We start from the raw sequence: 24,098 nt of genomic DNA, 5'->3' as shown, positions 1-24,098 counted from the left end.
ACAAATTACAGCTGCAACCTAGTCTATGTTAAGGGCATGGTTTCATTCGTCCTTTTCTTCAACTGGCATGTATACTAAAACAAGCTACTTTATTTTAAACATGGTGGATATGGTGGTATATAGCAATATAGGGATATAGCGGTAACTGAAATTTGTAGAGGTATAATTTTAATTTCCAGATAAGAAGCCTGCGTGCTTTGAGCGATCTTTTCTTTAACAATGTTGGGTCACATATGCAAATATACATACAACTAAAAGGGAGGCTCAGAGGGTGACCACAGTCCTGAGGGGTCTGTGAGACATTGCATTAGTGGTAGACCCAATTAATCAGCCAGCCAACTAATAAATAAATAAATAAATAAAATATTGCTATTTTGAGGTAATCTATTGTGCTTTGGTTTTCTTGTTGGATTATCCTCTGGTTGGTTAAGGTAGGCTCTGAGTTCATTTATTTTGCCTTAGATTCTGTTAAATTCAAGGCTTATTGTCTGAACCGCTAACAGAAACATGGATCACCCCTGAGAACTCGGTGACTCCGGCTGCTCTGTCCTCTGGCTTTTCATTCACCCATTCTCCGAGGCATCTCGGCAGGGGTGGTGGCACAGGTTTACTATTGTCTCAAGAGTGCCGTTTCACTCCACTTTCCTTCTCTGTTCAAACAGCGAATATGGATAACAGCACTATTGGTTTTGGAGTATCCCTGTTTTGTACACTTGTGTTCTTTCTCCAAGTCTAGCACTGGGACCCCCTGTCTCTCAAAGTTTCAAGAACTGCCTGGTCACAAAGCTTTGAAGTTTATTTGGTTATTTATTCAAATTTGAGCAGTGTCTGTCTTGAAATGGGAGCTACTGAGTATTCCCAGCTTAGAAGATGGCTAGTAAGAAATAGCCTTGTTCTTTAAAAACTACAGATTTTAAGAGGAAAAAAAAATCTTAATTGTAGTTATATTAAAATTAAATTATTGGCACAGGCCTTGTTACGTTTGTTGAGAGAATCTATATAAAATGTCCTTTTCACATTCATTCTAGTCCATTTGGCTTGTCTGTTCTTTTTCTGAATTATAAAACATTAGACTGGATTTTTTTAAAAGAATGTTTGTTTGGTGTGCCCTGATTTGTTTTTGTTTGTCTCCCATTATATGTGCTGTTCACGTGTGTGTTCTTGGTCAGGTTAGTCCCTACCACAGTGGAGTCACCTGCATGTCAGAGACACTCCTGCTGTGCTTGAAAACAAAGGCCTCACCTGTATGATCACCCACTCTGCTGAAGAGACTGAAAGATTGGGCTGGAGATTTTACTAATTAGACCACCAGCAACATTATTCTGTCTGGTTTGGTGACTTTGTGTCCTCTGCAGTCCAACTACAACAGTTTCACCCTCTGACAGCTGTGATGGACTTCATTCTCATTGTCACTCTTTTTAGGTCACCTCACATTACTAGATGCTCACAAATTACTCATTGGTCTCTTCTGATTAATCGTAAGATTTCTGTTTAATGTCTAAGCTTGATATCTATCTATCTGTCTGTCTGTCTGTCTGTCTGTCATATGTAAACACATATGTAAATCCCAAAAATAAACAAACTTGAACACTGGTTCATCGGCCGATTAAGATCTGTAGTGAACTGGTCTGCTCTGACCTTGTTCATGAGTGATTGGGTGAAGAAAGTTCAAGTCTATTGGCTGTCAAACCCAGTAGGCAGAGCTCATTATCATACTATAAAATGGTGTTTTAAACGCTGTTTTGTTTTTGCAGTATATTTTATGGCGTAGTGAAAAATAAACGTCCAAAACGCCGCTTTTTTCGGCATTTTACAAATACAACGCGTTTCGTTTGAGGAGAATTCTGAACACTTTGACTTTGCATACCGTGCAATGGGAGTTCATCGTCTTGTCTGTAACCACATCCTCCTTGTTATCGTGCATCTTGTAATAATTCTTGTAATAACCGCTGTGGGGGTGTACATATTTGTCGGTCTTTGTTCTTGTTCACGGTAGTGTTCGACATTTTGTAAACTGTAAAAGTTACAGACAGAACATAAGGGTAAAGCAGGTGAGTTTTTAATCCGCACAATTATGTCGAAACTGAGCGTCGTACGCCATCTAATCAAACCGAATTAAAATTCGCAATGCCTTTTCTTACTCAAAAGGACTTGTTGAAAAAGTTAGTAATGGTTGTTTCCGCACATGCTGAGCTGCACAATGCTCGAAACATAGATGAGCACAATCTTTCTTTCAGTCTAGGTTTGCTAGGCTCTTTCCCTCCAGCATTATCCGCTCGGACTTTACCGAAAAAGAAGTTTAGGTCTGCAATGGGAGTCGATGTATTTTGAATAACATACACTAAATGACAGGTAAGATTTTGATATTAACCCTATGAGGTTGAGTTATTCTTTACAGCTGTAATTATTAGAATAGTTCTCTGTATATAGCATTATATCTTCAGTTTTAATTACTAGAGTATTACAGCATGCCCTTTTATAATAATAATAAGAAAAAGAAGCAGCAGCTTTAATTTGTTTTTTTTTTTCAGTTTGAGTACAAAATGTTGAATTGCTTTATATGGAAAACGGATTAGAGATTTCATGATAAAACTGCAAATGTTAATACTACAAATTTCATATAAAATGAAAAGTTTAAATAAGTAAACTACATATTGTTCAGACGGAACATATAAATCCTTGTACAGAACTTGTAATTAAAACAAAAGAGCAAGGCAAAAGCAATACAGGTTAGACCAGAAACAAACAGGAAGAGGGAAGAAGCGAATGGAGATAGCACTCCTCTCCATCTCAGTGTAAGAGCAATAAACTACACCATATTGAACTGCACAACATCCACACTATGTAGTTTATTGTTTCTCACTTTCAATGCAGTGTAGCATTTGCTTGTGATGGCATCTGCTCAAAGAAGAGAACTTGCTGATGCCAGCACACAGGTAAGAAATGTTGGTTATTTTTGAACAGATACACTGGGAAATTATACTAAATACTACAATTATAGGTCATTTTTGTAATATGTAATATACATAGAGAGAAAATATGTCACCAGTCATCTAATTGTGAAAATGTATTGCTGCTTCTTCAATTAAAATAAATAAACAAATATTATATATATATATATATATATATATATATATATCTCACTCACACACACACACACACACACACACACACACACACAGTATAGGACAGCAGGACTGTTGTGTTCTCTAGACTAGGCAAGTTTGAACACGTGGAAGGGTTGGCACCAGGCTGAGGCCCCCTCCGGCCACCAGAAGGAGGCCTTGAGTCAACCACGCCACTAATCAGGCTTAACACCCAACAGCTGGGCTAGACCTTATATAAGCCCAGTGACCCAGACATTTGGTGTTGGGTCTTTGCTAGAGTTTTGAGCCAAGCGCCCAGCCGGTAGCTCTGGGTATTGAGGTCTGTGAGCCCTTGTGCTATGCCTCTTTTCTGCTCTACAAGGGTGTTAGTGTTTTTACATGTTCCCTCCCTTCTCTAGTTTTCCTCTCTCCCGAGGCTTCCCTTAGCCATTCAAGTTCCTCCCTGTTTTCTGGTTTTATTTGGGAAGGTTTAGTTTGAGTTTTCCCCAGTGCGTCAGGGTTGCCACTTCTTCCCATGGCATCCGTTGTTCTCTCTTTTTCCCATGCTCAGCATGGTGTTTAGTTTTTTTCCTTTTGTTTTACTTGATCCAGGCTCTAACTGCACACATCTAGCTGACCTGGGTTCAAGCGCACTTTACAATGAGAGGAAGTATGTTATAGTTGCATGTGCTATGGTTAAATATGTTTTGATATTGACACTTCCTTCTGCCAATTGGTTAAATGCAGAAGGAATGTGTGACCACAATCATAAGCTTTTTCTGTAGACCTTCAAAGTACCATTGTCCAACCACAAAGGTCATGATTTATTATTTTGTCAGTCAGTTGAGTTGAAGTTTAATTTGTTGTTTTTCATTGAAATAAATTCAGATCAGTATAAAATGAAATTGCTATCTAGGCTAACTTTTATTTAAAGGTCATAACAGACACATCAACAACAAAAAGCTGTTAAAATATTTGTCTTAAATTTAAATACCTTTTGAATTATTAATACCAGTGTAAATAGGGGTACTTCATCACTTTCACTTAACCCTACATGCATGTCCTCTTTTAACTGAGCAAAAAAACCAAAAAAAATCATACAAGCTTCCGCATTAAGAACTTAATCACAAACAAAGCACACTGCAGTTCATAGATGTTCAGTTTTTAAATAATATTAAATGCTCAATTAACTTTAGTTAATGATATGAATAATTTAATGGATACAACTCCTTCATCCATGTGAAGGGACTTTTCATGTGGTTGTTTCCTTTGGTTCAGCATGTGTCCACGTGTCCTTTGATTTCTTCTCGTTTTCAACGTTGCTGTTTCCCGTTTCAACTGCACCTCGTTCTCTCCCCTAATCAGTCTACGGATTTATACTCCTGTAACAGCCCGAGTGCCGCAGGGCGAGGAGTGGGACACAGACTCTCTAGAAGGACACATATGTTTATTAGACAAACACTAATAACAAACACAGTGGCACTCATACGAAACAGGCAAGGTGAACACGTGCAACCTTGAATACAGCGTACAAACATAACATGTAATGAACGTGAACAGGCTCAAAGACCGCCAAAGATGCACACTCCCACATAATTGCACACAGACGTTACAACAGTAACCCGGCACAGGTGTGCGCTGACTACATAGGCGTGGTTACTAACGAGATGACGTGTGAACGCCCACTGCGCCCACTACCAGTGGGAAGGGGAGTGTTCAATGACAACACCTTTGTTAAACATGCATGGTAATTAAGCTAAAGTTAAAGAACATAATTAAAAACTTTTTTTTTTGTTTTTAGTCACAGAGAAAAGTATTAGACATAGATATTGATTGTGCACATTTTGTCCATTTTTGTGAATTCACTGAAATGTACATGATTTTTTTTTTAAAATACAAAATAATTGAGTTTGTTGAGAGATGCTTTACTTGTAGATGTTCATAATATCATTCCACAAATACTTTGACTGATATTTCTCTTTCTTTTAGAACAATGCTACCAGGGCTGACTACAACCATCTTCCAATTACAAAATGGACAAAAGAGACTGTTCACATGTGGCTTTGTGATGTGGTAAACATTAACCAAAAACATGCAGACAAGTTTGTTGAGGAGGAAGTATCAGGTGAAGATCTAGCATGCTTTGAAAAGAAAGACCTACTCGATATGGGAGTAGAACATGGTCCAGCTGTTAGGATCATGTCAAGATTAAAGAAACACATAGCACAATCTGAAATAGCAGCATCTCACCAACATGACAAGGAAATAACACAGATAAACAGACTGAAAACTGTTACACCTCAAATGGAAACTTGTACAAAGGACAAATCTGAGAACCAAAGACACTATGTTCAGGAAACAGAGACAGGCCATGAGGTATGTCTGTTCCGTTTGTTTGACTGGGTGAATGTTATGATCTAATATGACAAATATCAGGTACTTTGTTTAATCTCCTTGTAGCATAATGAAGTATAATCATTTTGAATCTGTAGTTCGTAATATTTGCTTGACATCACACCTGTCACTGTGACCGTATTGCTGACATATATCAGTTAAGACAAGTGGCCCCACGCAAATTTTTAATAAAGAATAGTAAATTAATTTCTGTGAGGTAGTGTTGTAGTCAAGACCACTAGAGCAGAGTCCAAGTCAAAACCAAACCATATTGGTAGTCGAATCTGAGTCAAGACTGAGACCAGGAGTGACCAAGACCTGATTAAGATTTTTTTTTTTTTCATAATATAAAAGTAAAAAGAAGAAAATGAGTTTATAATTCATTGAAAATTCATTATACATATGTATTAAATAAATTACATTATTGTCATATATTTTGTGAGCTATCACTTTTAAGTAATGCCTGCTACCCATGTTCTCTCAGGTCAGCCACCAAGTCTGCGTAGTTATCCTCTATGTGCTTATAATGGACTAAACATGCTAATAAGCTAAACACAACATTCCATGTATGTTGTCCCTGTGACAAACTAACTTTGCATGCAGATAAAGTAAGCTTCAATGTCCAAACCTCCACACATAATTTGCAACTAGGATATTTACCTAACCACTGTCCAAAGTTTTGTGGAGTTAGGACATCGTAAGTCACTCCAAGCAAATATTTTATGATTTACATCCATTGCCCACAACTCTTACCAAGTGATTCTCTGCTTCTCTAAATTTTTCAGACAAAGCCTTGTTTTCCCTGCAAATCTGTTGGTGCATACCCTGCATCCTCTTCCTGTTCACAAATAAACTAGTAATCATTCAATCATTCACCTTGTCTATGGCGATATGGCCTTATTAACATTTCCATGAATCATCTGACCCAAGCCATGCGCTTCTGTTTTACACACGTCCTACCACATCCCTATGCTATTATGTGCACTTAGATAAGTGCACCACTGCTCGCAGATTCCACTTTCTCATTGCTTTTATGACGGTTGTAGTCACTTTTAGCACTGCGTTCTTAGACCCTAACAATATCTCATGACTTACCTTAGCACGTTTTAAATTCCTCAACTAAACTTGTCAGTAGCAGCACCCTTCTTCCATACCATGCCACACTACTTAAACAACATGACACTTCTAGCCACTTCCTTATATCCTTGGTCGTAATCCTGTCTGACCTCTCTGCTTTGGTAATTGAAACCTCATAAACCATCAGTGGCCATCTAATCCGATGCAACAAGTCAAACTACAGGCACCACAATCTACCTGGTAAAAAATTATTTCTCAGTGCTATTAATAGCCTTCACCAGTTCCATCTTCAACCCCACCACTTGCTCTTTATTGTTTAATGCTGCACCATCTACCTATATGCTTAACTATTGTTTCCAGTATAGAAGGTATTGAGAATCACATTGTTTCTCCTGACTAAAATGTTTAGAACCACCTACAGTCTTCCATAACATGGTGGTTATTTATTTTGTCCAAATTTGCAAAATTAGGCTGTATTATAATAATAAAATTGCTCCATTCCATCACATGTACTGGGAAACATTTCAAAGCACTAAACATTTTTTGTGCATAAAGTCCTGTACATGGAAACCTGACTAATGTTTGTGTGCTCTGGGAATTTATTGCATTTAAGACTTCTGAACTTCTTGGTAATGAAAGAGTGTACCCCACTCCCTTTAGTCACATACCCTTCATTAAACCTTTCTTCATAGCCTTATTTATGAGCATTTATTCTCCGTGAGTAAAACAAATGAAATTAATAAACAAAAAGACAAAAACACTCAGTAAGGCTCATAATATGGTGACAGGAGAGACTCAAGGAGAGTACCTTTGAGCTTTAAATAAGGCACAGGTGCTTGTGGTTAATAGTTGGGTGACTGGGAGCAGGGCAGGTTGGGAGTGTGTGTTTGTTTGTGTATCAGTGGCCATGCGTCTCCTGCTGGGTGACTGTGTCATTCACAGTGGCTGAGTTAGTGTCTCTGCAACCCAAAACAGCCTATGATTATCTTCTGAGTTTCAATTTTGCACCAAGAACTTGCATTGTAGCTGCTGCTATGACATACATCTAAAACAACCAATAGAGAGAGGCGTAGAATTACACACAACTTATGCCAACTGTAAATAAATGGCAGCATGGAGAAATGAAAAAGTATGTGGAGTTCAAAACAAGAATGTATTTCTCCTCAGAGATTTACTATGACAAAGTGAAAAATAATACAGCATAGAAATAGGCCATGAATTAATGTTTAAAGAAGATATGGATGACAAAAGGCTGCAGTTTTCTAGCATCATAAGTTTATCATCAGAAGATGTGTATAAGGTTTTTGTTGTTTTTTTGTGGGGGGTGCTACAGCTAATTTTCTTTCTTCTTTTTTACTTTACAGCTCGAAAGCATGCCTTTTACAGTGCTTCTTAAATATCTTAACGAACTGACAGAAGAAAACTTCAAAATGTTTAAAATATACCTAAATGAACCTGTGCTGGATGAATGCCGACCTATTCCTAAATATCAGTTGGAGAAGCAAGAAAGACCAGAAATTGCTCTCTTGATGATACATTATCATAGAGAAGAGGATGCTTTGAAAATAACCAAATCAATATTAAAGAAGATTCCACGAAATGACCTTGTGGAAAGGTTGATGGAGGATGTTGGTAAGACAAATCAATTAATGACCTTTAGGTTCTCAGGCACCTTGATGTTTGATAATTCAGTTACAGTTGTTCATGGAAGTTTACACACACTAATCATGACATGAATGGCATGATGACATGAAAGGCAATATTGGGCTTACAATGACATCCTCTAGCATTTCTTTTCCTGGAGCCGAATGAGTGTACAACATGCACCTTAAACGGAAAAAAAACAAGAATTTGGTGCACAATTTTAAAAAAATTATTTATTTATTTTTGGGTTGGGGGGGTGTTCTGAAATCACAACAGGAGCAAAAATATACATATAGTAAACCTCACATTTTGACCAGTTGCTTTTGGTAGCCATCAACAAGATTTTGGTAGAATTCTGGTTGGATATTTGACCACTCTGCTTGGCAGAATTGGTGAAGTTCAGTTACATTTGTTGGTTTCCTGGCACTTGACCAGACTTTTAAGCGCAGTCCTCATATTTTCAGTAAGGTTAAGGTGAGGTTGGCAACTCAATCTTTCTTATCTGAAAAAACATGTCTCCAGAAGGCTTTGTCTTTGTTTGTGTGGTCAGCTGCAAACTTTAGTAGAATGTGAAAATGTCATTTTTAGAGCAAGGGATTCTTTCTTGGACGCACTGCAATGAGCTGCAATGAGTCCTGTCACACAAAGCTTTTTTATGTGGGCACAAAGAAACTACCCACTGTAGTAAATCAGTATCACTAATAGGAAGTTAAGAGGTTTTGGCTTTGGCAAGTTGTAGACGTTTTGGAACTTTCAGCAGCACTGAATGAATAATCTAAGTGGATGTATGCATATATTTTTTGGATCCTGTATGTGTAATTTTGACTCTTTGTTGATTTCAGAAAACTAAAAAGACATGAGTTGTACACTTATTCTGCCCTAGAAAAAGAAAACTTTGAAGAAATCAATGAAAGCTCAATATTGCCATGATATTCATGTTCAATTAGATTTTTTTTTTTTTGTTATGTATTTTTATTCATAGACGAACTACGAATTACAGCAACAGACATAAAGAGACCAGTGAAAAGGGAAATGAATCAGGGTGAAAAGCTCAAAAACCTGCTGACATGTGGAGGATCCACACTGGGTTACTACAGCTATTTTGTCATCATAATGAATGAAAGCAAGCCTGACCAACTTGAACAACTCCAGTTTCTTAGCAAATTGAACTTGTTTTGTGTTTTTGACTTTGATCCCAATTCAGTTTCTAAAGGTGCATGTAAAGTATACAGAGAATCCCGAATTGCAAATCTGCATTTTCCAAACCAGTTCCAGGGAGAGGCAAGTGAAGTGCTTAAAAATCTAAACCTCTACAAACAAACCAGTTGGGTGTTTTGCAATGGAAGACTTGACCTTGACTCTGAATCTAGTAGGAATCTAGACTACCAAAGGTGGTTAAGAGGAACTCACAGAGAAATAGAGCAAATGGTTTCATTTATCTTCAGACCTGAAATTCTTCCTGATAGAAAATGTCTTGTGATATTCCTTCTGTTTTCTGCTGTAGAGTCAGAGAAAGACCCCATTTTTGACACATTCATGACATTCCACAGGCAGTGTCGAGGGGAAGAGAACATTATTCATATTTGTGAAAATGAGGACTCATTTGAAAAATGGCATACTCTCATTCAAAAGAAGTACGAGTTTGACATCACCAAGCAGTCTATCTATAAACTGGATTTCAGCCAAATTAATGGAACTGTAATGAAACTGGGACCACACACACAGCCCTGTGGCATGTTGTTGCCATCAGCTGGATCTAGTTCGGTCACTCTGCGACAGAAGGATACAGATATAATGGATGCTTTAGACATCTTGTGTGAAAACGAATGTGAGAATGCTTATGATGTAAATAGCTCAGCCTTTCAAGATTTAAAACTCAAGGTTGAGGAAGAATTCTATAGAGGAGGGAAGGTCAAATGGTGGAACTTCTACTTCTCAGAGAAAGAAAAATCCAAGCCATTTATCAAACGAGACAAATATGAAGCTGTCAGATTAATTGTAACATCTCAGATTAAGGACCCTAAAAGTACATGTGCCATTGTGAATCTTTTTCATCATCCTGGATGTGGAGGGACAACATTAGCAATGCATGTAATGTGGGACCTTCGAAATCAATTAAGATGTGCAATTCTGAAAGACAGTTCTATTTCTGAAGAGACGGTATCTTCACAAGTTAAGTACCTGTTAAAGTACGGGAAAACTGATGAATCTCCCCAGGTACCAGTCCTTCTGTTGATTGATGATTCCAAAGATACAGAAGCTGCAGAAAAGCTAAGGAATTGCATTCGTCGGACCTTAGATGAAGATTGTGCTTTCAAAAATGAAAAAAGTACAAATTCGCTAGTCATCCTTTTGAACTGTGTTCGCACTCACTTCCCAGTAGATCAATTCAAGTGCTGTGAGACAGAAAGACAATACATAACAAACGAACTAACAAAGAAAGAGAAAGATGACTTTGAAGAAAAATTGCAAGAACTCAAGGAAAATCATAAGAGACCTGAAAATTTCTATAGTTTCATGATCATGAAATCAAACTTCAGTAAGAAGTATGTTAGAAACGTGGTTTGTAATACCCTAAAGGATCTCAACAGGGACACCAAAGAAGCACAGCTCTTCTCAGTAATGGCACTGCTAAACTCATATGTTGCTGAGTCAGACATTTCTCAGTCAATCTGTGAAGACTTTCTTGGGATGAAGCAGTTCCATTGGGGGGAAGAATATGTTCTTGAAAGGATGAAGCCTTACTCAAATTTACTTATTGGATTTAAGGTTGATCATTGTGGGGAATACTCTGCCATCCGTATCCTACATCATGACATAGCGTGTGCTTGCCTAGACGAGCTGGATTTGACATATAACATAAAGAGAAGTGATATTACCATGGATCTGCTGCATTGCAATTTGTTTTTCAAAACTGCACTCGGTAAAGATGCTTTAACACTCTCCATTCAGCGTATGCTGATTGAGAGACAACGCAATGTGGACAATGATAGGGGCACTCAGTTTTCTCCGTTGATTGAAACAATCCACACAGATGAGGGAAGACAAAAAGTTCAAGAAATTTTTACAAAAGCATTAAGAAGATATGAGACAAGTGCTTCTATACCCCAAGCCTTGGCAAGATACCTGTATCTTTACAGCAGAGATTTCTCTCAGGCCCTGGAATGGGCTGAAATTGCAAGACAAATCACAGAAAATTGTTTCACTGTTGATACGATAGGACAAATCCATAAAAATCATCTGAAGTATGAGATTCAAAGAGACAAGGAGCAGGAGACTCCTGAAAATCTTGACAGATACATTGAGCTTGCTAAAAAAGCAATTAATGCCTTTCAGAAGGCACAGAAACTGGCAAAGACTGAATATAATCTTTATGAAGATTATAATCTAACACAAACCTACAACCAATATGCAGACATGGGTCTAATAGAAGTAGTGCTCACAGTCCTTGATATTATCAGCAGCCTCCCACTTTTTAATGGAACAGATACAATGGCACGAAGGTACATGCAGAGCTTCCTCAAAGGTAACATTTCCATGAGAAGCATTTATTTTAAAGACAATGGCATAAATCATAAATATGCAACTGTTCTAATGAATCATGAACCATTTCTTCATGAACTAAGGAAACAGGCAAAGACTAGCTTTGAATTATTTGATTGTTACTTTTCTTACTTGAAGAGCAGAAAATTTGAGGAGGAGCTAGACTATAAGTGTAGAAGAAAGATATCACAATACTTCAAGAAGTATATTTCATTTTTCTGCTCAGATGCAGAAAGGTCACAAGAGAAAGAAAGTAAGAAAATCCTTAGAGAGAGCATGGACATTGAGGCAAATGAAATTTTTCTGGAAGAACAGAAAGCTGACACTTTTCCTGGGCTGCTTCAACACTTGGAGGACAAGAGTGGAGAAACAATGGAAAAAATAACAGGATCCTATAATTTTTTACATGAGCACTTGAAGTCCAGAAATCCAAAATTTAAAACAAACCTCATACTGGCTAACATAACCTTGCACCTCATCAAACCCAACTCAAAGTGTGCAATTAGTGAAAGGGATCTCATCCATCTTTTGAAAGAAATGTTGCAAGAAATAGGAGTTCAGTACCCTTTTCCAGAGCCCTACTACTTGGCATTGCTCTTACTTTGGCCTTGTTCAACATCAGATTCTGCTGAAAATATAGGAATCTATGTTAACTCCATACGTAATTCTTCTCGTCGTCGGCTACCTACTTCATTACGTAAGAGAGGTGCTATTTCTCATTTTTTGCTGGGCAAAAAGTCAGGATTGAAAAGGCTTGTTCCTAAAGCAAAACTCTACTATACGGACGAACCAAAAGAAAGCAACAGGGCTTGGCAGAGTGGAAAAATCTTCAGTCAGAAGGATATTCAAGACTGTCTACTCCGTGTACATGGAACAGTTGAGCAAGGGGAAGTTTATACTGAGTATGGTAAACTGAAGGTCCCAGTGCACCCTGCCTTCCTTGATTCAGTGAGATCTGGATTCAGTACCGAAAAGGTGTCCTTCTACTTGGGCTTTGCTATGACTGGCCTACTTGCATATGACATTCGCTATGAAAGTTAAAAGGAGTTATTCACAATCAAAATGAAGAAAGTAAATGCTTATTAATGTAAGAGTTGGGGACATTGTACATTTATACAGCCTGTACACAAAAAAGGAATCTTTTGAGAGCAGATAGTTGAGGGAAAGGAAGCTATTTAGAAACTAAAAGAAAGGAACACAAATTGGATGCTCAGTACAGTAGATGGATGTGGAAAAATTTGATTGATTTCAAAAAAGGAAAAAGGCAATTAGACATAAATGTAATAAGAGGGACTGAAAATGAACTGTAGAATGCAAAGAGGTTATTTGGCAAGAACGCCTTCCTCTCTGTGGAGAAATGAAACAAACAAACACGACAAGGACTTCAAAGTTGCAAGATTTTGGTAAAGGTTTGCATAATCATTCTATAATAATGAAGCAACAAATATATTTACCTGAATGGACAAAAATGTCTCTTCTGTCAATATACTCAAGATAAAAGGGGGAGAAAAATTACAAAAGTATAACAAGTAGTCTAATTAGTTTAACAACTACAAATGTCTAAAGTTAATCAATGAAACAAAAATCATCACATGTTTTATTATGCTGTCTGAGTGTTAACTAATAAGAATATTCTGGATCTCTGCATTTTAAGCTTCATTTTGTTTCAAGCTGAGTGTGACATGATCTGAAGACCAGCAAACAAATCAAAGAATGAAAATAAAATAAAAAAAGGTTGTGTGGGGGTTAAAGCAGAATAGAATTAAATGAATTACAAATACTACCATGGAAACAAATGTAGGATAAAAGTCAGAGGCTTGTCCCTCAGGACACAAGTTTGCCAAATGTGTAAATGCGGACACGGGTGTGACCCTCTAAGGGTCAATCAGGTAATTATTAAAAATCACCTGCCATCAAACCATTACTATTTCTTTATCATTGATACTGGTGATACTGTACACTTGTATACCTTGTGTACATGTTTAAACATACATGTTCTTTTTTTTATTTTTATATTTATAATCAGAAGGTGTCCTTTGTTCTTGAAGTAATTAACAGATCTTACCTAAATGAACTCATCAGCCAAATAATGCAGTATTAGATTTGAGTTGTTTATCATCTAAGGCCATTGTAAGTAGATTGTAATTGTATTGTAAGTGCATTGTAATATAGGGCCACTGTATTCATGCCAGAGAATCTTACAAGAAAATGTCTATCCCAAGGTAAAAGTGTATTTCAGTCAATATGCATAGTAAGATAAATTAATGTTAATGGTGTGAAAATAGGTAACAGTTCATGTAAATGGTACTTCTCTCCTGTGCTAAGTCATAAATTGCTTTGTGTGTGTTTTTTATTAAACATTGCTCCTCACATGTATCCAGCTTTCTTGAGTGATTCTTTTTTTTTAAATTCATTTATATAAATCTGGAATGTGAAATGCAAAATTATAAAAAAATAATGAAAAGTCCTTATGTGTCCTCAAACATCTGGCAGGTGCTATATTCAGAAACATAGTTAATTACATTCATTGATTTAATATCCTTTTGGACAAATATCAATATATCATTGTAGATAGTAGATTGGAAAACTGCAAACAACTGATACAATGATACAATCATTTTTCAAATGGGACTAAAAAATTACATGCACAGACACGGATAAAAAGGGCTATTTTTATAAAGACTAAAATATTAAAAGCCAGATTTTTTTTATTGTTGTAAAAAAAAATTTCTTTAAGGAGGAATTTGAAAGCAACATATATTCATTCAATTTCCAAATAGAGACCGTATTGACTAATTGAAAACCAAAGTGAACACACGTCGTGTTTCCACTAGAGGTCAGTAGAGCACCGTGAGGCGTTCTGTGCATTGGCGAGTGTGTAGACATACAGTTCTTTCGTCGAGCTTTGTTTAGATTTTGAGCTAAACTGAGAGAATAGTAGTAATGGTGATTGTGGGAAACAGTCATATTGGCCATGGTGTACAGGAATTCTGGATACACAACGGTCAGGCAAGTCTTACAACCACTTAGTCAATAGACAACCAAGGACAAACCCATCACCCTGAGGTTAAGTTGACAAATATGTAACCAATGTTTGGTCACAGAGTCTTACTATAATATGTTGAAGCATTTTCTGAGTTGCTTCCTTCTACCAGCTTCCACTTTAACTGGCATGAAGCATGTGCTTGTGAACAAGTCATGCTGCACTCTGAAGAAGCAATAACATTCATTCTCAAATATCCTTATCAATTAGTAGGGTAGGTATAGAGGGGATGTAGAATAGTGAGGCTAGGTTAATATGCCTTCTCTTTAAGCAGATTCCTCTATCTTCAGTAAAGTAGATCATATTTGTGTGTAGTGTAGCATAGCCGATCTCAGACTACTTATCCCCAAATCTGTCAGCCACTCAGACCCAAGGACAACCCCAAGACCAGGCCCCCAGTTTTAATATAGCCATCCACTGGCCTAGTTTAGGCTCAACCATTAGTGTCTATCAGAGGAGTGGCTGAACTGGAGTTATTTGACCATCTGCATACAGTGTGGAGTCTCTAGAGCAGAGTCAGTGGCACATCACGTGCAGGATGGTTCCTTATGTAAGATCAGATATGAGCTAATGAACTTGGTTCAATATGTGATGATGATTTGCCTGGGAGCTCTTGGTCTCTCCGTGGTGCTGACTGTGTCCTCTCCTGGGTGCGTGTGTTTAAGATAAGAAAAGCAATTTGTTTTTGTTTGTTTGCTTGTTGTTGTTGTTGTCGTTGTTGTTTTTAAGTACAAACATCAATGTCTTCTATGCTGAGTCATAGGTTGGACATTTGAGATACCAAAGTAGAGAAAGTTTGACTTAGTTCATATCACAAAGTTTAATTATGTTTAATTATGCTAAATTTGGTAAATGTAGGGTTACATGCTCTGTGTGACCATATCAGTATGAGTGAAACTAAACAGATAATTAATTTTCCAAAATGTCAGTCACTAAGGTCTTAAATCTTTATTACACTATCCTTCCTCTCTTGTGACCATGATGACCTTAAGATGACCTTCAAATCAAGTAGAAAGCTGACTTTAAATGGAAGCTGCTTGTCATCCCATGTTGGTATTTGTTGGTCAGGCTGTCATGGACTGATGCTTTCAGTCAGATCCTGAGCAGCAGGGGTCAGGGGCAGCAGGGGTCAGGGGCAATAATAGGCAGATACATGCTACAGGTCAGCAGTCTCCCTTTTCTCACAGGTCCTGCAGTGGCAACCAGACTGACTGAGTGATATGTGTAGACTCACTGACCTTCATGACCTTTGTATCAGTGCTGTGGTTCACTTTGGCCAGAATCTCCTTCACTCTGAGATTCTCTGGTCTGCCTCCTGGTTGTCATACTTCATGTGTAGCTGTGCACTGCACAGAGCTCTGCGTAGGTGATCAAAGGAAGGACATGATGAACCCAGCTAAGAATAGCTAAGAAGAAGTGTTAGTCCACAAGAACTTGCTGGATGTCTCTAGGGTACAGCTTCACTTGATAATGAGGGTTCGGAGATTTGAAGAGCTCAGCTATGTTAGTTCAGTTAGTCACCATGCAGCCCACGCAGATAAAATGTCATTATGGGCAGAGCAAGTCGCAAAAACCAGTGAAGTGAATCGGTGGCAAAAAAATCAGTGAAGCTAAAGTTTCAGACGTGGTTTAGACAAAGAATCATGAGGCGAACCTCATTTCAGAGACTTCATTCACACATGATACTGAACCTCGGTGTGTTATATGTATGAAATATTTTAGCTCTAGTTATTTAATTTCCGGAATTGTGAATATCCTCTGGTGATTGGCTGACTGTCATTGTGACAGGTCATGTTTACTCAAGAAGGGAGTCGACCTTTGGTTTTTTCAGGATTATTTGGTAAAAGGTTTTTTGTCAGGAAATTTGGTGTTATGTAATGTTTAAATTACAACTCAGACATTCACTGTGGATGAGGATGTATTGGACACTTGAACTGTACTCACTGCCTTACGCAATTTGGAATTTGGTCTGTGGTCATGACATTCCCATATTTTTCTTTTCCTGAGGCAATATTTCGCAATATGGAACCCCCACCCCCAGATGATAACAAACAGATATTTCACTTTGTCAGAGAACCTAATTAAATACACACATTTGATATATTGTTAATGGTGCTTTCTCATTTTCAAATGATATTTTTTATATATCAGATCTGGTGAACTGTCTGTAGAAACTAACAGGTTGACAGAAATGAATTTGACAATTCATTTTTCAACACTTCAAGTCAATGTGTCTGTGTAATAACTCTGACACTTTTACAGGGTTATCAGAAGCTTTCAGCCATGACAAGAAAATTACATGCATGACATGGCATATGGCATATGGAAACTAAAGTCCCACAAGAACATATGCATTTACACATTAATTGCTGTCATTCTATTCTTCTGGTAAAGACAGTCATGGTTATGTACATTATGCCATGAAGTTCTAAATTAGCATAGAACAAAAGCATTTGGATGTGACACTAGCATGTGTTTGCCATCTTTGTATCTTTTGCTAAAACAAAAACCTGAATGTATTTTTTTACATTCACCGAACAATATCATACTGGAACAAATAAATGAAATAAGGAAATGATTAGCATTTGTGCCTTATCTTTCCCTTGTCCCTTGTTCCCTGGCAACCATTCAAAGGACAGAGCAAATTATCCGAAGCAATTAGATCGAGATCGTCAAATGGCTCAAGAAGGAATTATAGGATCTAAACATTAACATGTATCAGTTAAGACCAAGATCCCTCTTGGAAGCGCCATTGTGTGAAAGACAGCTGCAATTCTATGGGGATTACTAAATCAATATCCTGGCCAAGCTTTAACTCCTGCTTTGATGAACTCATTATGGTGGGTGCCAGGATCATATTACATTGCTGACCTTCAAAACACATCTGAACACAATTAAAATGACAAATTAGCCTGATTTCCATTAGGGAAAGGCAAAAAATATGTGAAATGAACACAAATACACCAACAAAAATACCCTGACCACCAAATACATTTGCATATCCAGATAGAGAGCAATGGAATAATTCCTTTGGAATAATCATTATTCATTTTAAATTGTGTGTTTTTACACAAAATAAGGTGTTAAATCGAATAATTTGATGGGTCAGGTTGCTATGTGCTTGCTGTGTATGTTGATAGATGTAATTATATGGAAGGTGTCATTCCACAAACATCAGCTACATACAATCCAATGCATTGTTCATTACTTTTTGCATTAGGGCTTTGCAATTTTAGGTATACACTGTTAATGTTAGTGCAATAAAACTAGCAAAACTGTCCAAACAGATTTTTCCACTCAATGTCTGAGTGGCTGTGGGTGTTTGTCTTTCTACTTTTCCAAAACACTATGAGTAGGCAACCACAAAAATCTTTAAAAGCACTGGCATTAATTTAGCTTAAAGGTTTTAATGCAGATTGGCTACATAGCAAGGTGCGGTAAGAATCTGTATTTGCTTCCATAGAACCATAATTTTTTGTTTTTGCTGTGGACCATCTACTACTCCTAAACTGAAAATACATGGGACTCAGCTCATTTTTTTCATACCAGATCTTTCCTGGTTGTTTCCAATAGCCTTAAAACATGCTCCTTTATATAGGAAGGCATTCGGGGTCGTGGTAGAGAACAGAGTTACTGATTGGCTCAATGATCTTCTGCATTTGCAGTATCCTTTCTGCTTGTGGTGTGCACCACTTTGTCAAACTGTCTCCATTATAGGTCACTGGTGATGTGAGTAATGTTTTCCAAAACTAAAGCCACCAGGCATTAGAACCCATTTACCAGGAAATTCCAAAGACATTCACTGGGACCCATAAATGGTTTCACAGCATCTTTAGGCCCTTGGAGACTCCCACCATTCCGAGCCTTCCCGAGGCACTGAATTCCATTACCAAGGCACCGTTCATCAATCCAATCAATGGCCCAGTAGCTGTACACAAACCAGCAGTGCCATAGCCAAAGGCACTATCTCCAGCAAAGGCTGCCAGAACAGCACAGCCATACTGCTCTTACTCTAATGATCCATAAAGGGAGTTGCTTAAGGTTTTTCACAATATACTTTTAGGAGTGCTGTACAAGCCATTTGTCTGCCATCTTCTTTTAGGGAAAAAAATAGCAAGATATCCTACATCATAAACTTTTAATGTTTAGGAAGGACTTTTTAAGGAATGTCTGCATTAATCTTCAGAAGTATATGAAGTACACGATGTTTTGGCATTTGTAGACCTCTAGTACCAGACGTGGTTATTTCTTGTTTTTTTTTTCTCCTCTTAAAATGAGGGAATCAGGAGCCATTCTTACATGGTGCAGACATCTTGAATGAAAAGGACATTTAGTGTAGAATCAGAATTGACAAAATAAATTACTTCTGACACAGTCTGTGGATGGAATACTGTCAGGAATACATTCAAAGCCAAAACAACCAAACTGACCTTTGTCTGGTTCTACCTTTCCTCAGTACAAACCCACTGATGGAAAAGAAAACGTTTAAAAAAACCCAAACATTTTTATCATGTTCCTTCACCTTTAAAATAAAACCATTTCCTTTTATTTACAACCAGCAGTCATGAACTACACAGCCTGCCTAAAAACACAGTGTGAAGCAGTTAAAATTTCATCTGGTGCTGATCTCAAGTCTGTCAATGTGGTGCTCGCCTGTTTGATCTTGCTGCACTTAACGGGTGTTAAGGATTCAAAAACTGGATTAAATAATATGACTAAAATGTGGTTTTGTAAGATATGAGTTTCTATTAAAATGTAAAATGGAGGGTGTATTTACACCACAGCAGGATGTCCTATGAAGTCTAAATAAATAATTCATTCAAATCCATCAAGGGGATACAACAGGGTGTTTGCTCCATAAATAAACCAAATTATTATTATTCATGTTAGCAAAAGATTATTTGTCAGCTTTTGAAATTCCAGCTTTGTTCTTTATGTGTCATGACACTGTAAACTGCATATTTACCCTTTCTGATTGGCCCTGTTTATATCATTTCAACAGTAGTCATTTCTGAATGTGAGAAATTTGTAATAATAATTGGATTTGCATTTAAAGAAGCTGGGGTGTTAGTGATACTGGTACACTACTGGTACACTATGATCCAGGAATTCCTGTGGCATCAGTCTCATGGCTGACCTCATACTAACACTTCCTAATGCACAGTGGTCACCATTGTCTGCCATGACCATCATCCTCCACAGTAGCGCAGATTATCAGTGGTCTGTTTAATTTCTCTTTCTTTACGGCAGATGCCACATTGATAGCTCTGTAATTCTTCTGTAATTGACCATGGAGCTGCACTGCTTAGTTGTTTTTCTGTTCCCATGAGATCTGCAGCAATACAGTTATGTATGTTAATACCACACTGAAACGATCATGGTTACTGATCACATCGCTACATAGCCAGGAAAACTGTTCCACAGTACTCAGAATTTTGATTAAAATGTAATGCATTTAAATCAAAATGGGATTAATTTAAACCAAAGGAAGCCTGTATCATTGACCTCTCAAGTATTTTCTCGTCTCACCTTTCGACCTTCTATAAATTTGAGTTTTCCTGGTGTGCACCGAAGTGCAGTTGGATTGCTGTGTGGTCAAAGAGCAGCACAGCATTCTCTGTATGTAGATGAGAAACAGTGGAACATGAGCTCTTTACCACCACTATAATTAAAGGAAGTGTCTAAGAAGGGCTTCCTTCCTTGTCCAGTATAGCTCCAATAAGCGGAAGCTATTCAATAATGCCATGGTCGATCATCTGTCAGTGTTGCCACAGTGTTTTAGAGAAAATTCCCAGATCTCAATTATTTCAGTTGCAGTGGATATTTAATATTAATAATTTGTCATGGATATATTGTGATATCAGCACTAAGGCATTTGCCATTGTAACGCAAGTATAGCAGCTGTTTTGACTTGCTAATCCTTGCACTGTTGTTTCATTTGTCAGTGTGTGTCTGTTGTGTAAGGTTTATGGTAACTCCTGTGGTTGAAATAACACTGCCCTCCTCATGTACCATTGTTGGGTCAGATGTTGTGCTCCTATTTTTTGAGTTAGACTCTTATAAGGGACACCTGTATCTAACTGCACTGGTTGACATTCTAAATGATAAATCACTTAATGAAGACACCCTACATATGCCAAATATCTATACATGGTTCGCTTGGTCCAAACTGTTGGCGACCTTGCTATACGGCTCTGCAAAAGTCAAAATAGATGGCTTAGCCTGCCCTGATGAACAACCCCTCCCTTCCTATACTACCTAAGGGGAGGATGAGGATCCTGTACTTCTTGACTGTGGAAATCCTCTGAAGTGAAGTAAATATAGCCACTGAACTCTGCCCTTTTGCTCAAGCAGGGGAGGATGTCACTTTTTCCTCCACTGTGGCACTTCCTACAAGCGGATGTTCTCGGTTAAACTCTGATAAATGGCCCAAGGTCAACTACAACGAGGTTAACAGAAGGTCACCTCATATACTATGGCTGGCAACACCTATGCTGGAGATGACAGAGACGCATGAATCGATGCTGTGCTGAAAGGCATGCGAAAAGTGGGAAGGACAGGCCACCTTGCTGGAAAAGCCGCCCCTAGCACTTTGTTGTGTTACCAGTAATCCATGTCACTTCATGCACATGTCTTAAAAATCTGCCACTACTGTCAGTTAGCACTGGGGAAAACAGACCCATCTTCTTGCTTCTGAGGCGTGAAATAGGTGTTAGTAGTATATCAGGCTGTGCTGTTTGTTGATAAGACCTTGCATGCTGCACACGTTGGAGCTGCTATCTTCCCCTGGATCCTTTTTTTCTTTTGTCTTATGATAAAGCAATAGCCTGAGGGGGAGAGATGTGTCACAGGGATTAACCCCAGATGAGCTTCTAATAGAAGGAATTCATTTTTAATGACGCCGTCATCCCGCCCTTGGCACTAACTTATGAAGTGAGTGGCACATGTATAGAACTGCGACAGCATGTGATGTCGTGATCACTGGCTGGACTAAATTTATTTGGCCCTTGTTGAAGGAAATATTATTGGAAATATTCTAGGTAGTTAATTAACATAATTGTTGGTTTATTATCTTTAATCTCTTGTTTTGAAGGACCCCCAGAATGTAAGATGTATTACACTGTGTAACAGAATTGTGAGAAGTCGTCATGACTGTCAACTAAACTCACGGCGCACCTCCTTCAGAATGTTTCCACATTACGCTGTAACATTAGCATTAAATCACCATTTAGTAGGACAGACTCTGTGGCCAACTGGGAAATAATTAAGAGAGTTAACACAAGAGGGACTATAGTAGACGTTAATGCATCTAAAATACATCAATGCACCAATATAAAAATGGAAAATAGGCTGACGTAACCATCATGATTTTCAGTAGCAAACCTATTATATATAACTACTTATTATATATAACTATCTATTATATTGAGACGCGACGAGGCACACAGGATGCGGAGAAGGGACACGTTCAAACATACGTTATTACTATACACAGACGACACATTTATCACAGCACACCTCAAACATCAACAACAAGTACTACAACACAGGAGACATACATACACTCAAGACGATTACACATAATACAGAACAGGTGGACGACACAAGAGGGCATGGCAACACAGACGAACACGCACACGAAGATGTTTGAGGAGTGGGCGGGGCCGTAACGTCTCACACACACACACATATATATTATAACTACCTATTATATATAACTAATGATGTTTGGGCAGATCATTGAAAATCGATAGGAAATCGAATATTTCCTTTGTTGCTGAATAAATATATTCAGATTTGTTTAAAGCAGAATGAGGCCTTTTTGACATTTTACCTGGTGAAATACACTTTTTCTCAATAGACAATAGATACTATATCTTGAATAAGTATTACTATAGTTTCACTGTGGAAAAAATATTAAGATATAAATATTGCATTTTTCAGACATGGATACACACACAGAGACACAAAGGCTTGTAACACTTCAAAACCAATTACCTGCCTGATTACCTCCTGAGCTGATTCCACAGTATCTGAACTGCAAGATTTAGTTTTTCTTTAGCCATAAAGGGACATTCATTTGAACACAAAATGACAAGCGATTATTCCACTGAATGCCAACAATGAGGAAATGCTCAGTCAGAATAGGGAAATTTATCTGGCATCAACATACATACATACACACACACACACACACACACACACACATGGTATTTTCTCCAGTAGTCACATTTCGCTTGCATATCTGTGTTGCCACATTACAAACAAACACAGGGCCTTATACCCTCTGTTGGAATCACATGATCTGCTGAAATAGAATCTTAGGCAAATTTCCCAGGTCATCTGAAAGAAACTGTATAACACCCACCTCTGTCTCACACTCACCTCTTTTACCCAACACTTCTATTAATATAGGATTGTGTTTGGATATACCTTCACTGTATAATGGAGCTGATGAGTATAGATGGAAACACTATGCATGGATATCCCCATACAGATAACAAAAGTCTGTGTTTGTCAGTCACAGCAAGCAGTAAACTAAACACCATGACAGCTAACAAGGAAAGAAATAAAACGAAAATAAAAACATGGACATTATGCAGCAATCTGCATTGTCTGACCATTTAAATGAAGAACAGATGTGGTTCATACATTTTTTCATCATTTTGAAAGCTGGGAAAATATATAGTTGGAAATATGTCTAAAAAAGTCAACCCTGCTCTGAAAACAGATTAGCATGGGCCCATACACTATTACTCCCAGTATAAATAATCACAAACCTGGAGAGGGACATTCAAAATGAGCGGAGTGCTCTGTCCCCCTTTCACACTGTGCGCTAGTCCTCTATATGGCTGTGCATCAGTTCATAATCAGCATAGTTATGTCTGTAATAATAACCTGTACATTCTCTAAATATCTGAAAAAAATTAAAAACACATTCAAGTTCTCTCTCTCTCTCTCTCTCTCTCTCTCTCTCTCTCTCTCTCTCTCCAGAAATTAAGAATCTAGAACCAATAGAACATAATTTAAATTTTCTGAGATATATTATAATAACTATTATATTGAAGCTGCTTTAAATTCATTAAAAAATATTGCCTAACTAAATAGTTGTGAAAGGGGTGACTGAATTTCACAGTGATTTGGCCACCAGGTTCAAACCTGCCTACTGAATATGCTTCTAATAATTGGCCAGAAATGGGATAATCACCTGAGCTGGAAAATTCATTATTGCTGAAGCAAGTCAGGCAGCATTTCCTTAGCCTACTTGGAACACAGCGAAGACTCTGTTTGACTTACATTTCTAAGCAAGA

At 37.7% G+C, this 24,098-nt stretch overlaps 2 protein-coding genes across 2 annotated transcripts; both read left to right on the top strand.

The window, feature by feature from the left end:
• Nucleotides 1-1,735: 1,735 nt before the first annotated feature.
• On the top strand, nt 1,736-8,364 carry LOC113577404 (sterile alpha motif domain-containing protein 9-like). Its single transcript, XM_027010033.2, has 5 exons — nt 1,736-2,051; nt 2,238-2,352; nt 2,875-2,936; nt 5,076-5,462; nt 7,922-8,364. Exons 3-5 carry the CDS (start codon nt 2,892-2,894, stop codon nt 8,291-8,293), a joined length of 804 nt encoding a protein of 267 aa, XP_026865834.2. The 5' UTR covers nt 1,736-2,051; nt 2,238-2,352; nt 2,875-2,891; the 3' UTR covers nt 8,294-8,364.
• A 736-nt stretch (nt 8,365-9,100) lies between these two features.
• On the top strand, nt 9,101-14,120 carry LOC113577403 (sterile alpha motif domain-containing protein 9-like). The gene has a single exon (XM_027010032.2). The coding sequence runs from the start codon at nt 9,234-9,236 to the stop codon at nt 12,783-12,785; it is 3,552 nt and encodes a 1,183-aa protein (XP_026865833.2). The 5' UTR covers nt 9,101-9,233; the 3' UTR covers nt 12,786-14,120.
• Nucleotides 14,121-24,098: the final 9,978 nt, after the last annotated feature.

The sequence above is a fragment of the Electrophorus electricus genome, chromosome 25 (genome assembly GCF_013358815.1).
Source record: "Electrophorus electricus isolate fEleEle1 chromosome 25, fEleEle1.pri, whole genome shotgun sequence".
Classification (NCBI taxonomy): domain Eukaryota; kingdom Metazoa; phylum Chordata; class Actinopteri; order Gymnotiformes; family Gymnotidae; genus Electrophorus; species Electrophorus electricus.
Note: the sequence above shows the minus strand (reverse complement) of the source record. Positions and strands in the feature narration are given on the sequence as shown.